This window comes from Convolutriloba macropyga, chromosome 9 (assembly GCF_964194025.1).
Source record: "Convolutriloba macropyga chromosome 9, txConMacr16.3, whole genome shotgun sequence".
Classification (NCBI taxonomy): Eukaryota; Metazoa; Xenacoelomorpha; order Acoela; family Convolutidae; genus Convolutriloba; species Convolutriloba macropyga.
Genome location: NC_134476.1, coordinates 15,787,851 through 15,801,776, shown reverse-complemented (window position 1 = coordinate 15,801,776; position 13,926 = coordinate 15,787,851). Strand labels below are relative to the sequence as shown.

The 13,926-nt window shown below is 38.3% G+C and overlaps 1 protein-coding gene across 1 annotated transcript; it reads right to left on the bottom strand.

The window, feature by feature from the left end:
* Window positions 1–8,452: 8,452 nt before the first annotated feature.
* On the bottom strand, window positions 8,453–9,326 carry LOC142346072 (uncharacterized). The gene is made up of 2 exons (XM_075398571.1): window positions 9,211–9,326; window positions 8,453–9,007 (listed from the first exon to the last, which is right to left on the bottom strand). The coding sequence occupies exons 1-2, from the start codon at window positions 9,234–9,236 to the stop codon at window positions 8,518–8,520; spliced, it is 516 nt and encodes a 171-aa protein (XP_075254686.1). The 5' UTR covers window positions 9,237–9,326; the 3' UTR covers window positions 8,453–8,517.
* Window positions 9,327–13,926: the final 4,600 nt, after the last annotated feature.

The window sequence follows — 13,926 nt, the reverse complement described above, 5'->3', positions numbered from 1 at the left end:
TAAAAGACATAATCCACGCAGTAGCTGATTCTGCATTCTGTAGATCCAAAATTTGTCTGTCTGTAGCTGGTCAAAGAATTCAATAAGTTGAATTTTAAATTAAATTTTGAACTTAAAATATACAAAAATTAGCTTGTATTTATAGTGGTTATCTATGCGAAAATATACAGAGAAAATTTAGATTAGCTAAAAATATTTTACATGATTGGCATGTGAATAGATCTTAACTCCGAATCCCGGAGGTGATATTCTATTTTCATCAAAATTTCATGAGAATCATATATGGCTTGGGTACAATCGAGTTCATTAGTTGGAGGTCGGTGGATGTTAGAATCAGGTTTCTGTTGGTGGGAGAATTTACTTCTGACATATGATTGATAGGTCAATAAGATAATGATAGCGCCAAAACAAAATTAGAATTGAGTTTAGTTTTGTAGCCATTACTTATCGACACAGCAATAAAGTTCGGCAGGTAATTTCTTCTTTCGTTCTTTGAAACTTTAATAAAACTTCTAAGTTTCATTGAAACCATCACACTATGATTGGGGAGCTATAAGTTATCTGACAACTAAGCTGGGGGGGGGGGGGCTATAATGGGAATGACCCGAGGAATGCTTTCTTCTCAGCAAAAGCGTCAATGGGAAAAATAATTATGGTGTAGGACATGAAGACAGTGAATCAGGCACTATTCGTTCAAGTGTAATTTATAGCAGGATGCCTTGAGGCTGATCTCCCAGCTGGGGTTAACAATGCACTCTTCAAACATATGGAGGTCTTCCAAGGAGCTGGAAAATTATTTTTTGTTGGTGAACGTCTGGAAACTAAAATATTTACCGGAAGGTGTAAAACTTCTCGAGGGTAAATGGCACTTCGTGGTAAAATATAATGGCCGAGGCGCTATCGACAAGTACAAAAGTTTTTCTCAGGTAGAGGGCAGGGATTATTCCCAATTCCATTCTGCAACTGGACATATTTCATCTGTTAGGCTGATGTTCTAGCTGGCACCGCAATGCGGAATACAGCCTTCGACAACTTGACATAAAAAACGGCATTACTCAGTGTGGTTACAGAGGAAACATTTTGAGCACCTAGAGGGAACTGAAAAGGAGGATCCAACCATTGGAAACTTTATTGCACGCCACAACGTAGTCTATATCGACTCAAACAATCAGCTGGAATTGGTATCTGGCACTCTCATTTTTTTCTTGAGATAGCATTCAATGCGCAGTGTTTGTTTGTGGGGGCAATGATGTTTCTTTTGTTTGAGTGGATGACACTGTTCTTGGGAAAGAATACTAACTTTGGTGAATGGTTTGAAAAATGATCTGGCAGCCAAATTCAGTTAAGTAGGGCTTCAGAAGTAATACTTTTTAGGTCTCAAAGTTTAGATAGAAGCGGATGGGATTAGTTTGAGCCACGAAAAACACTTTGATAAAACTCTTCTAAAAAAGATTTCGATGGAGGATTGCAAACCCTTGAAAACTCTAATGCTAACTGAAAAACTTTTTCTTGTCGATTGACCAAGCACTAGCTACGAATTGAACTTTTGGCAAACTTTGCACACAACCCGTCAGCTATCTAATAATCATTATCTGAAGGGCACGAAATCGTAAATCGTCTTAGAAATGGGCGTTTGTTCCGATTTCGCTTGCGCTGGTAATATTTACAAGGAAAAGCACAATCACCGAATCGGGGCGTTTTGAACCAAGTTTCTTACTTGATCTTGACTTCTGGTGATAAAGAACTTGGTTCAAAACGCCCCGATTTGGTGATTTTGTGCTTTTCCTTGTAATATTACCAGCGCAAGCGACATCGGAACAAACGCCCATTCATTTATAAGACGATTTACGATTTCGTGCCCTTCAGATAATGGAGCATTCTTTTCGCTGCTACCCAGTGCGCTTGTGTTGATTATTCAAGAATTGGGCAAAAATGGTGCAGAAAGCTGACGGGTTGTGTGCATTGTTTATCACCGGAAGTCAAGATGAAGTAGACTTTTAACATGTTTTTGAGGTAATTTTTGTGTGGTCAAACAAATAAACGGTCTTTGAGGCCATAACGTTTGACAAAAATTACACAACGTCGATGTCGTGGTCTATAACACGGGTGAAAGAATTCAATAAGTTGAATTTTAATTTAACTTTTGAAATGAAGATATACAAAAATTAATTTGTATTTATAGTAGTTATCCATGCGAATATATACAGAGAAAATTTAGATTAGCTAAAAATAATTTTCATGACTGGCATGTGAATAGATCTTAACTCCGAATCCCGGAGGTGATTTTGTTTTTTCATCAACATTTCATGAGAATCATATATGGCTTGGTTACAATCGAGTTCATCAGTTGGAGGTCGGTGGAGGTTTCTGTTGGTGGGAGAATTTGCTTCTGACATATGATTGATAGGTCCATAAGATAGTGATAGCGCCAAAAAAAATTAGAATTGAGTTTAGTTTTGTGGTCATTACTTATCGACACAGCAATAAAGTTCGTCAGGTAAGTTCTTCTTTCGTTCTTTGAAACTTTAATAAAGAAAACTTCTCAGTTTTTTATTGTTTCTTTGAAACCATCACATCCCCCCTCCTTTTTTAAGCAAGTCTGTGGGTATATGTTCTCCAAATCTGTCGGGTTGTTTTCGGTTACTTGTTGATGTTCTTGAGGGCTCTGAGGTTTCGGTTTGTTGGTGCTCTGCAGATGATGTGGCTGCAAAAGCTTCATCTTGAAGTGAAGGTCCCACATCTGTGATCTGAAGTTGATGTTTTGATTGAGATATGGTCTCCTCCACTGCTGGTTCAGTTTTCACATTGTCCTTGTCTAGTCTCGCAATTTGGCTGTCGCTCATTAGAATAGTCCGTGCTGAGTTTTCGGGCTGTGTGAAAGGTGTGTTCAAGCTCTTCCTGATGATGAAGGTAGTAGGAACTGTCTGTGATTTTGTTGGCTTTGAACAGAATAGTTTCGCACAAGTCGAAATCTGCTATTGCTGGCAGTCTCACTCTGCGTCCCAACAAGAGTTCAACTGGAGTTTGCCCCTCGTCTTTGAAGTGTTGCGATGTCTCATCAGTGCCCTTTGCAGGAATGCTCCAAACGACACATTAAGGTTGGGACTCCACGCTTGAGGTGCCCGCTTCACTGTCTGAACTGCTCTTTCATCTAGTCCATTAGCTCTTGGATGATAGACGGGTGATTCCTTTTTCTTTATTCCCAGTGATTCAAACCACTGTTTAAGGTCACCACTTACAAATTCACGACCATTATCAGATACTAAAAATTCTGGTATTCCGAATCTTGCAAAGATTTGACTAAGATATAATTTAACTGTTTCTGATGTTCTATTTCCCGCGGGGAAAGCTTCTATCCAACCAGAACCCGCGTCAACAATTACTAAGATATTGCTTTGGTCCTTAGCATAACCCCAGTCTATGTAGAGCCGTTCCCAAAGGTCGGCTTCTGGCCACGTAGAGACTGTTTTTCCCAGGCTAGACCTGTTCAATTCTTATATTTACTAAGAAAGTGTTGAACGTCTTGGGTAATGCCAGGCCGCCATGTTATCATTCTGACTAATGCTCCAGTTGCATTCTTCCCAGGATGTGTCTCATGCGCTTTTGCCAAAACAAAGTGTCGTAGTTTGGGTGGAATGAAAGGAACAACACCTCTTAAGATGATTCCAGTATGTAAAGTAAGTGCATCTTTCTGTTGTTCGAATCCTTTTCCCGCTTCTGAACATTGTTTCCAGTTGTCGCTTTTGATTCGTTTCATATGTCCCGGAAGAGTGTTTGTTCCAAGTTCAGTTCTGATTACTGCTTGGGTCACCAAATCACTCTGGGCGAAGTAGATGTTATTGATTGCGAAGCACACTCGATCGTTGTCCAATTCGTCTTTGTCAAAATCCATTCTGCTCAAAGCTTCTGCATGGGGTATCTGCTCTCCTGGTGTGTACTTCAACTCATAGTCGAAACCCATTAGATCTATTGCCCATCTTGTGATTCTCGGTGATGCTGTCTTCAGGATCTCCTCGTCTGGTGCAAAGAGATATTTGAGTGGTTTGTGGTCAGTCTGTAGGGTAAATCGTCTTCCAAGAAGGAATTGCTTAAGTCTTGTGACCACAAACACAATTGCCAGTGATTCCCGCTCTATGTTCAAGTAGTTTTGCTCCGCTGGAGTCAATTTTCTTGATACATATATGACTGGATGTCCTTTTTGCAAAAGAACCCCCGCCAATGGCTTTTTCAGAGGTGTCAGTAGTAACTGTTGCTTCTTTTCGTAGGTTATAGGGCCGTACTATTGGGTTAGCACATAATTCTTTTTTTTTATGTCTTCAAAGGATTTTTGTTGCATTTTTCCCCATGAGAAATCGTTATTTCTCATGTTATTTATGTTGTTTATGTTGGGTAGCATTTTTGTTGCAAAATCAGGAATCATTCTTCCGTAAAATTTAGCTAGCCCAAGAATCGATTCAAGTTGTTTGTTGTTAGTTGGTGCTATGGCATTTTTTTTTATTTTTTCAGCATATTTGGGATCTGATGCTATTCCCTCACATGAAACGGAGTATCCCAAAAAGCTAACCCATTGCCTGGTTTTGAGTTAGATTTCTTTTCATTAATAGTAAAATTTTTCTCACGTAATCGACACTTGACTGTAAGAATTCTCTTGTCGAATTGCTCCCAGGTAGTTCCATCCACCTATACATCGTCTTGAAAGATTACAACACCTTTGATTCCTTTGAGTGTTGATTCGATGCAATTCTGGAAGATTGAAGAGTTTTTCAATCCCTCAGGTAGTCGGCACGTCTTGAACAGTCCCTGAGATGTGTTGATTGTGCATAAATCTTTTGCTTCTTCTTCAAGTTCAATTTGATAGTAGGCATCTGAGAGGTCAATTTTGACAAAGTGTGAGGCCCCATGTAGGCTGTGGAAGATCGTCTCTATGTCTGGTATTGGGTAGTCCTCATCCATGACCTTGCCATTGATGTGCACTTTCAAGTCCACGCAAAGTCTCAGTTCTCCACTCTTCTTTCTCTGCCACACCACTGCAGATGCATTAGTGACTCCTCCTGGCTGTACCGGTTCAAGGATGCCTTGTCTGATCATTTGTTCCAGCTTCTCTGTGACCTTGTCTTGAAGAGGTAGAGGTATTTTTCTGGCTTTGCAGAACATTGGTTGTGTTCCTGGTATCAGCTTCTTAGGAGCTTTGTAACCCTTCACAGCAGGTAGGTTCTTGGCTGTAATGTTGATAACACGTGCTTGGGTAGAAAGTATCTACCAAGTAGTCCAAATTCTTTATCAGACTGCACAACTGCTAGTCTTTGCGTGATCCTGCTTCCGTTCCACTCAACGTCACAAGTAAGTGATTCCAGAAGCGTTAATTGATGACCACCATAAGCTTCGAGATGTCTTATTTTACCATACACTTGAGGTTTACCAAACTCAGTCCATATTTTTGATGATATCACTGTGCTATCTGCACCTGTGTCTGTTTTTTTACTTTGCAGTTACTTATTGAGATATGTTCCCATGTCACAGATATGCTAAAGATTTGTTCTTTAGTATAAAACATTCCTATCTCCGATGCTGGAGATGCTTTCTTTGAAGAAACATTTTCTTCTTCGCAATAGTTATTCTGTTTATTGTACTTACCTGAATTTGGTTGGGGTTTGCTTCTACACATTTTTGAGAAGTGTCCCACCTTTTCACAGGTGTTGCATTTTTTACTTAGCGATGGACAGGGTCTACTAGAATGTGGCTTGCCTCCACACCTAGTGCACATGTTGCTTTTGTTAGCCGTAATTTTTTCGTTTGGTTTTCGAAAGGTCTGTTTGAAATTGAACCCAACTGCTTTCATAGTAACGGGCTTATTACCTCAAAAACTTGCAAAAACCATTGCTTGCCTTCTGAACTGTAAGCTCTCTGTCATTTCAGTAACCGGCATTGCTGGTTTTACTTTAATACCGTCTAGTAGTCTAAATTTTGCTTCAGGGTCCCTGAAACCTGAGATAAACTTTTGTTTTTACTAACTCCTCTTCGGGGTTGGCCGCTGTTTTCAGTTTTTTGAAGTCACAATAGCGTGCTTCTTCTCTAAGACGTGCTAGGAAGTCGTTGTCTGACTGCCCTACACCTTGTATTACGGACAGAAATTTAGCCTTTTCTGCCGTTACTAGAGTTTAGTTTTGTGGCCATTACTTATCGACACAGCAATAAAGTTCAGGCAAGTTCCTCTTTCGTTCTTTGAAACTTAAGTTTCTTGATGTTTCTTTGAAACCATCACATTCGTGTTTTTTTAGACTGAATGAAATTTATGCAAAATGAGTTTGAATGTCAGAGTTTGTTTCAAAAACAATCATTTTATTGAAAATTTTTGGACATTGTGCAACTGCACAATTCCGAGCTTCCTGGTTCATGTTTAATCTCAATTTGTACCCAGACAAATACCAAAAATATACGCTATATATTATATACATAATTTATATTATGAACCCCGCCACCGGCTTTTTCAGAGGCGTCAGTAGTAACTGTTGCTTTTCTTTGGAGACTATATGGCTGTACTATTGGGTTAGCACATAATTTATTATTTATGTCTTCAAAGGATTTTTTGTTGCATTTTTGCCCCATGAGAAAACGCTATTTCTCATGTTATTTATGTTGTTTATATTGGGTTGCATTTTTGTCGCAAAATCAGGAATCATTCTTCCGTAAAAATTAGCTAGCCCAAGAAACGATTCCAGTTGTTTGTTGTTAGTCGGTGCTTTGGCATTTTTTTATTTTTTCAGCTCGTTTGGGATCTGGTGCTATTCCCTCACATGAAATGGAGTATCCCAAAAAGCTAACCCATCGACTGGTTTTGAGTTAGATTTCTTCTCATTAATAGTAAAATTTTTCTCACGTAATCGACACTTGACTGTAAGCATTCTCTGGTCGAACTGCTCCCAGGTAGTTCCATCCACCAATACATCGTCTTAAAGGATTGAGTGTTGATTCGATGCAATTCTGGAAGATTGAAGAGTTTTTCAATCCCTCAGGTAGTCGGCACGTCTTGAAAAGTCCGAGATGTGTCGATTGTGCATAAATCTTTTGCTTCTTCTTCCAAGTTCAATTTGATAGTAGGCATCTGAGAGGTCAATTTTGCCAAAGTGTGAGGCCCCATGTAGGTTGTGGAAGATCGTCTCTATGTCTGGTATTGGGTAGTCCTCATCCATGACCTTGTCATTGATGTGCACTTTCAAGTCCACTCAAAGTCTCAGATCTTCACTCTTCTTTCTCTGCCACACCACTGGAGATGCATTAGTGACTCCTCCTGGCTCTACCGGTTCAAGGATGCCTTGTCTGTTGCTTCAGTGTCCCTCAAAATTTTTATTTTTACTAACTCCTCTTCGGGGTTGGCCGCTGTTTTCAGTTTTTCGAGTCAGAATAGCGTGCTTCGTCTCTGACGTGCCAGGAAGTCGTCGTCGTCTGACTCCCCTACACCGTGTATTACGGACAGAAATATAGCCCTTTTTGCCGTTACTAGAGTTTAGTTTTGTGGCCTTATCGACACAGCAATAAAGTTCGTCAGGTAAGTTCTTCTTTCGTTCTTTGAAACTAAGTTTATTGATGTTTCTTTGAAACCATCACATTCGCGATTTTTTAGACTGATTTTATGCAAAAAGGTCAGATTTTGTTTCAAAAACATTCATTGAAAATTTTATTGCAACTTTGCACAATTCTGAGCTTCCTGGTTCATGTTTTTATAATCACAAATTCTCCCCAGATAATTACCAAAAATATACACTATATTATATACATATTTTAAATTATATTATATATTATATAGTTATTTTATATATATATATATATTATACATACTATATTAGATAAGTTTAAATAGAAATAGGCTCTAGAAGAGCAAAACGCTACATTAACTTCATGAGTTTTCATGAAATAATCATGAAACTTTTAATGAAGCCACAAGAAACACAAGAATGAAGAACTAACACCGACCATACTTTGACAGACATTACACAAACCACTCACCACCCCACCAAGGCGTTGTCATTGTCATGTCCTTCAAGTACGCGCCAAATATGTGCCAAATCTGATCGCTATGGAAGCGAATGGAACAATCCGGAAATCAAGGTATTACTTTGACCTAAAAATCGTACTTAACGCATATGATTTTGCAAATAAGGGCAAAATTGTTGCAAATTTCCGGTGGGGTGGTAATTGTAGCGGCGTCGTTATCACCCCTGCTTTTAATTGCGGCGTAATGCTTGACGTTTGGATAGCCGTAATACTTTGATGTTTGATCTGTTTGGGGATGTTTTTTTATTGCAATCTTTCTTGCATTTTCGCTTGATTGAAGGCAGGCTATTGAATTTGATAGCAACTTACTGCGGACAATCGAGGTCAATTTTACTATGCAGCCACTAAATTAGACCGGTTTCTGGCGCTCATCGTTAAACGCCGTGGAGTGTAGCATAAAGCATTTACTAAAATTTAAATTTGGTTCTAAAACAAAAAGACCACAAATAGCAATTAAAATACTCATTATACAGAAATTGAAATATCATAAACATCAGTTTCATAGGTGTCCGAGGTACCGTCAAGCTCCATTTCCACCTCTGCACAATTTGCACGCCTATTGCAAATCCTTTCTGAGAAGCAACATACGGCTATGAATGCAACCACAGGAATCACGCCGATCACCATGTAAACAATCCAATGCGGTTGCGAATCGAGGTACTCCAGACATCTTCTGAGTGACTTCGCAAAGCTTGTATTATTGTTCGTGTGGTTATTGAGCTGTGTTGTGGTCGCCACGGGTACCAAGTTCTCGAGGTCCAGACCCGCATCCTTCGAGGAATTGTTGCCCTTTTCCCAGCTACCGAGACGCAACGCATCCGAGGAATTGACGGACGTACGAGTCGTGTCAAGTTCATCATTATCCAGCGAAAAAACTGATTTGTCGACATGAGAGCTGTGCGATGAAACATATATGGCTGAGGCAAATAACAAGACCATGAACAGGAGAAAAATCCTGAAACGAAAAGGAAACATGTGAACAATTCATGTGTATACAAACATTTTTGAGGGTGCTACGATAACGTAGAAGGGTAGGGTATATGCCACAAATTTTCAACCCCACCTAATTGATTCATAGATTCAAATATTGTTCACGGGGAAGGGCGTGGTGGTAGGGGGCTCAAGATGGGCGAAACAGTTCCAAATAAATAAACTAACGAAAACACCGGGCCGAATTTCTTCATTTTATAGAAGTTTCTAAATTGATTTACTGCTGCTGAAAATATTCGAACTTAGTTATCAATGTTACAATGTTAAATTAATCAAATGGATTTCTGCCAGTTTTCCAGAGTGTAGTTCTGTATTTATGCTCCATTTTTACCGCCTTTGTTTTATTGTGTGTGCAAGTGTGGCAAATCGGTTCGTAGTCAGAAGTCGAAGTTGAGATCGCGGGAGAAAGCTGAAATATCGGATTTTTATGTTTGCTCACATTTGCTCAACCCAAGAGAACGTGCTAGCTTAACATATAACTTTGACACCCCCCCCCCCCCCCGATGTGGCGATCATCGGATCATGCGTACATAGGCTTGGAACTACTTGTAGGCTTGGACTTCAAGTCACTCTACTTGTTTCCAATTATGATCTTTTCCGTTTGTGCCCCCCCCCCCCCCCCCCCAGCTTAGTGGGTGCATATTATTTGCACCCCCAGAAGCACGCGGCATATTTTTACGCAATGAATTACTATGTGGCACGTGCTTTTACTAAGGGGGGGGGGGGGGGGGGGGGGGGGGTTGCATAGCGTACAGGGAGGGGGGGGGGGGGACGCGAACGGAAAAGATCCAATTACTATTAGTGACATTGCCTGGTAGGTATGGTAATTGTTACGCCTCAGAATAGCAAAAGGAATATTTAAGGTATTTGAGTCCCGGTTCGAAGTCCTCCTTTAAAGGCGCCCGAATTTTTCGGGTAACTGAGGTCGTTCGGGGGAGGGTTCGTTGTAGAGCGCGGAAATTTCAGTCTCCTTCAGCTTCTACCAACCATCTTGCTTAGAGCTCCCTTCCCGTTATCACTGATGCTGTGAAAGAATGTAAAAATATAACTACGTCAATATAATTACCTTGGGTGTTCATATTTTGGTCACAATTACTGTAAATCGAAATGTTACAACCGCAAGGGCATGTTCGAAAAACTCCAGAAATGCAAATGAATGTCGAAATGCTGTAGTATTCTGATTGCTGAATTTCGACCATGAAAACGTTCGTCAGCGGGAACTGTTCTGCCCCCCCCCCATTTAGAAAATGTTCTATATAACACATAACTGGGATCTCTTCTGTTTGTGCCCCCCCCCCAGTAAGTTATGCTCCCCCAGATACAGAGCACGAGTTATTACATAGTAAATCAAGTAATATGCACCCAGTATGTAAGCTTGGGACACAAACTGAAAGTGTTAAAAAAGAAACTAGCACGGTGGGGGGGGGGGGGGGGTAAAACAATGAATCCCGCTATAGTGTGTCCAGTAAAGTTGCAATATAAAGTGAACGTTTCAAAAACACTCATTTGCATGCTCAATACCATGGCGTTTTCGCTCATTTCAAGTTTATGGTATAGTAAGTCCCATAAAGTTGCAACGCAAGCGAACGTTCGAAAAACTCTTGACATGGAATTGAACATGCAGATATAGCGTGTCCCATAAAGTTAAAATAAGCGAACGTTTCAAAAGCCACAGATTATAGAATTCAAAGGTCAAAGTTCAAATTAAAAACATGTAGAAAAAAATGATGAATTAAAACGTCATGGAGAAAACGTTAGCATTCAAATGGGCACATTGATGCTCAATTGCACATTTTGGCGTTTTCGAACGTTCGCTTATTTCAACTTTATGGGACAGACTATATAACATGCAGATATTATATCTGTATAAGCAGTCCCCATAAAGTTGAAATAAGCGAACGTTCGAAAAACGCCAAAACGTGCAATTGAGCATCAATGTGGTCATTTGAATGCCAACGTTTTTTTCCATTAGGCTTTCATTCATCAATTTTTTCTACATGTTTTAAATTTGAACTTTGACCTTTGAACTCTAACCTGTGGCTTTGAAATGTTCGCTTATTTCAACTTTATGGGACGCGCTATAATATCTGCATGGTATAGTCAGTACCATAAAGTTGCAACATTATCTAACGTTTCAAAGGTCAAAGTCAAATTTAAAATATGCAAGAGAACAGAACTTGTCCTTTTGCATGTTGAAAGTTTTTCAAACGTTCGCTTGCGTTGCAACTTTATGGACTTAACTATAAACTAAATGAGCTAACAAAGTTGAAACGGGAACTGTTAACAGCCGTTTCAAAGCAGCTTATCAAAGGTTAAAGTTTAAATTTGCAACATGTTGATGAAAAAGAACATTTCAGTTAGCAGGAGAAGACACTGACGTTCAAAAGACATTGTAGTTTACATTGACCGCAGGGGTATACCCAAATCGTCATGGGCAAATATGCCCGATCTTTGATTCTCGTGTTTGTTTTTCCTATGTTAATAAATTGAAAGTGCAACAATATTGCGGAAAATAGCTACTTTAGCAGAAACCCGCAAAATTGAAGGGAAATTAGCAACCCGCGTTTGCAAAAGTGTCCGAATTTTAGCCGCGAAATAAAAGTACAAGCTATTTATCCTATTTTTCGCGCATTTTGTATCACGCATCTGCTCCATTTACGTATCACTTTCACACGCAACGTAACTCGGTTTCACACTATAATCGGCATTTAAGCCTAATTTAATGCGCGTTTTTGAGCAGAAAAGTGATTATTAAAGCTTTATTACTACTACTAGTACTTAATACTACTTTATTACTACTTATCAAAGTGCTCTTAGCCAGTTCATTGAATCTACAATAATCCCACATTACAAACAAAGCCTTTTTTGAGCTGGTGATTTTTCGGAAAAAAACAGCTTTTCTGGCACTGGATAGAAGATACTACGAAAATAGTATGAGCAACATTCAAACACATCCTAGACCCATGGGGTTACATCACATTTTTGAAATACGAAAACACTTTAGAGAAATATTTGACGAAATTGCAAATCTTAACTGTATATAACAATAACCCTAATCTTGAATTTCTGTAACATTATGGACAATGTTAGGCTGCCATACGTCTGTTTTATCACTTTGAACAACTTAGACAGAATAGTCAAGCAATAGGAAGGAATTTTAATTAAAAAAAACTAATTTTAAGCTTTTCCGAACTTCACATTTTTTATTTACCAAATTTTGAAGTATTGACCCCAAAGCAAAAATTTTTGATTTAATACAATCTATATAAATTGGAAAAACTACGAATACAGTATGAGCAACATTCAACAACACCCAGACCCATGGAGTTATATCATATTTTTGAAATACGAAACGACTAAAGGGAAACATTTGACGAAATTGCAAAACTTGACTTTATAAACGCCAACCTTAAATTCTTTACATATTAGCCAAATTTTGTTTAACCCACGTTTTTCTTATCACTTTGAACCACCTGGACCCAATAGCCGAGAAATAAGAAGGCATTTCACAAAAAAAACAGGCAAATTTTTCGCGTTTCCCAACTTTACTTTTCTATTGTACCAATTTTTCAAGTATTGACCCCAGAGCAAAAATTTTTAGTTTATGACTATTCATGTGAATTGTAGATGCTACGAAAATAGTATGAGCAACATTCAACAGCTCCTTGAACCATGAGGGAGCATCATATTTTTGAAAAACGAAACGACTTGAAGAAACTTTTGACGAAACTGCAAAACTTGACTGTATATAACAATAACAATAATGTTGAATTTCTGAACATTATGGCCAATGGTAGGCTTCCATTAATCTGTTTTATCCTTTTGAACAACTTAGACAGAATAGTCAAGCAATAAGAAGGAATTTTAAATAAAAAAATTAATTTTTAGCTTTTCTGAACTTTACATTTCTTATTTACCAAAGTTTGAAGTTTCGACCCCAGAGCAAAAATGTTTTATTAAATACAATCTATATGAATTGGAAAAACTACGAATATAGAATGAGCAACCTTCAACAACACCCAGACCCATGGAGTTATATCATATTTTTGAAAAACGAAACGACTTAAGAGAAACATTTGACGAAATTGCAAATTTTTATAAAACACTAACCTTAAATTTCTTTACATAACAGCCAAATTTTGCTTAACCCACGGTTTTCTTGTCACTTTGAACTGCCTAGACCCAATAGCCAAGAAATAAGAAGGCATTTTACATAAAAGTTAAACTAATTTTTTGAGTTTCCAAATTTTACTTTTCTAATGCACCAATTTTTCAACTTTTGACCGCAGATTAAAAATTTTTGGTGTAACACAATCCATGTGATTAGCAGATGCTACGAATTTTCATGAGCAACGTTCAACAGCTCCTTGAACCCCTGAGGTTGCATCATATTTTTGAAATACAAAACGACTTTAGAGTAACTTTTGACGAAACTGCAAAACTGGACTGTATAGAACAATAACACTAATCTTGAATTTCTGTACATTATGGCCAATTTTAGGCTGCCATGAGTCTGTTTTATCACTTTGAACAACCTAGACAGAATAGTCAAGAAATAAGGAGGAATTTTAAATAAAAAACAGACTAATTTTTAGCTTTTCCGAACTTTATATTTTTTATTTACGAAAGTTTAAGTATTAACCCCAGAGCAAAAATTTTTCATATAATACAATCTATATAAATTGGAAAATTACGAATATAGTATGAGCAACTTTCAACAACACACAGACCCATGGAGTTATATCATATTTTTGAAATATGAAACGACTTAAGAGAAACATTTGACGAAATTGCAAAATGTGACTTTATAAAACACTAACCTTAAATTCTTTACATAATAGCCAAATTTTGTTTAACCCACGTTTCTCTTATCACTTTGAACCG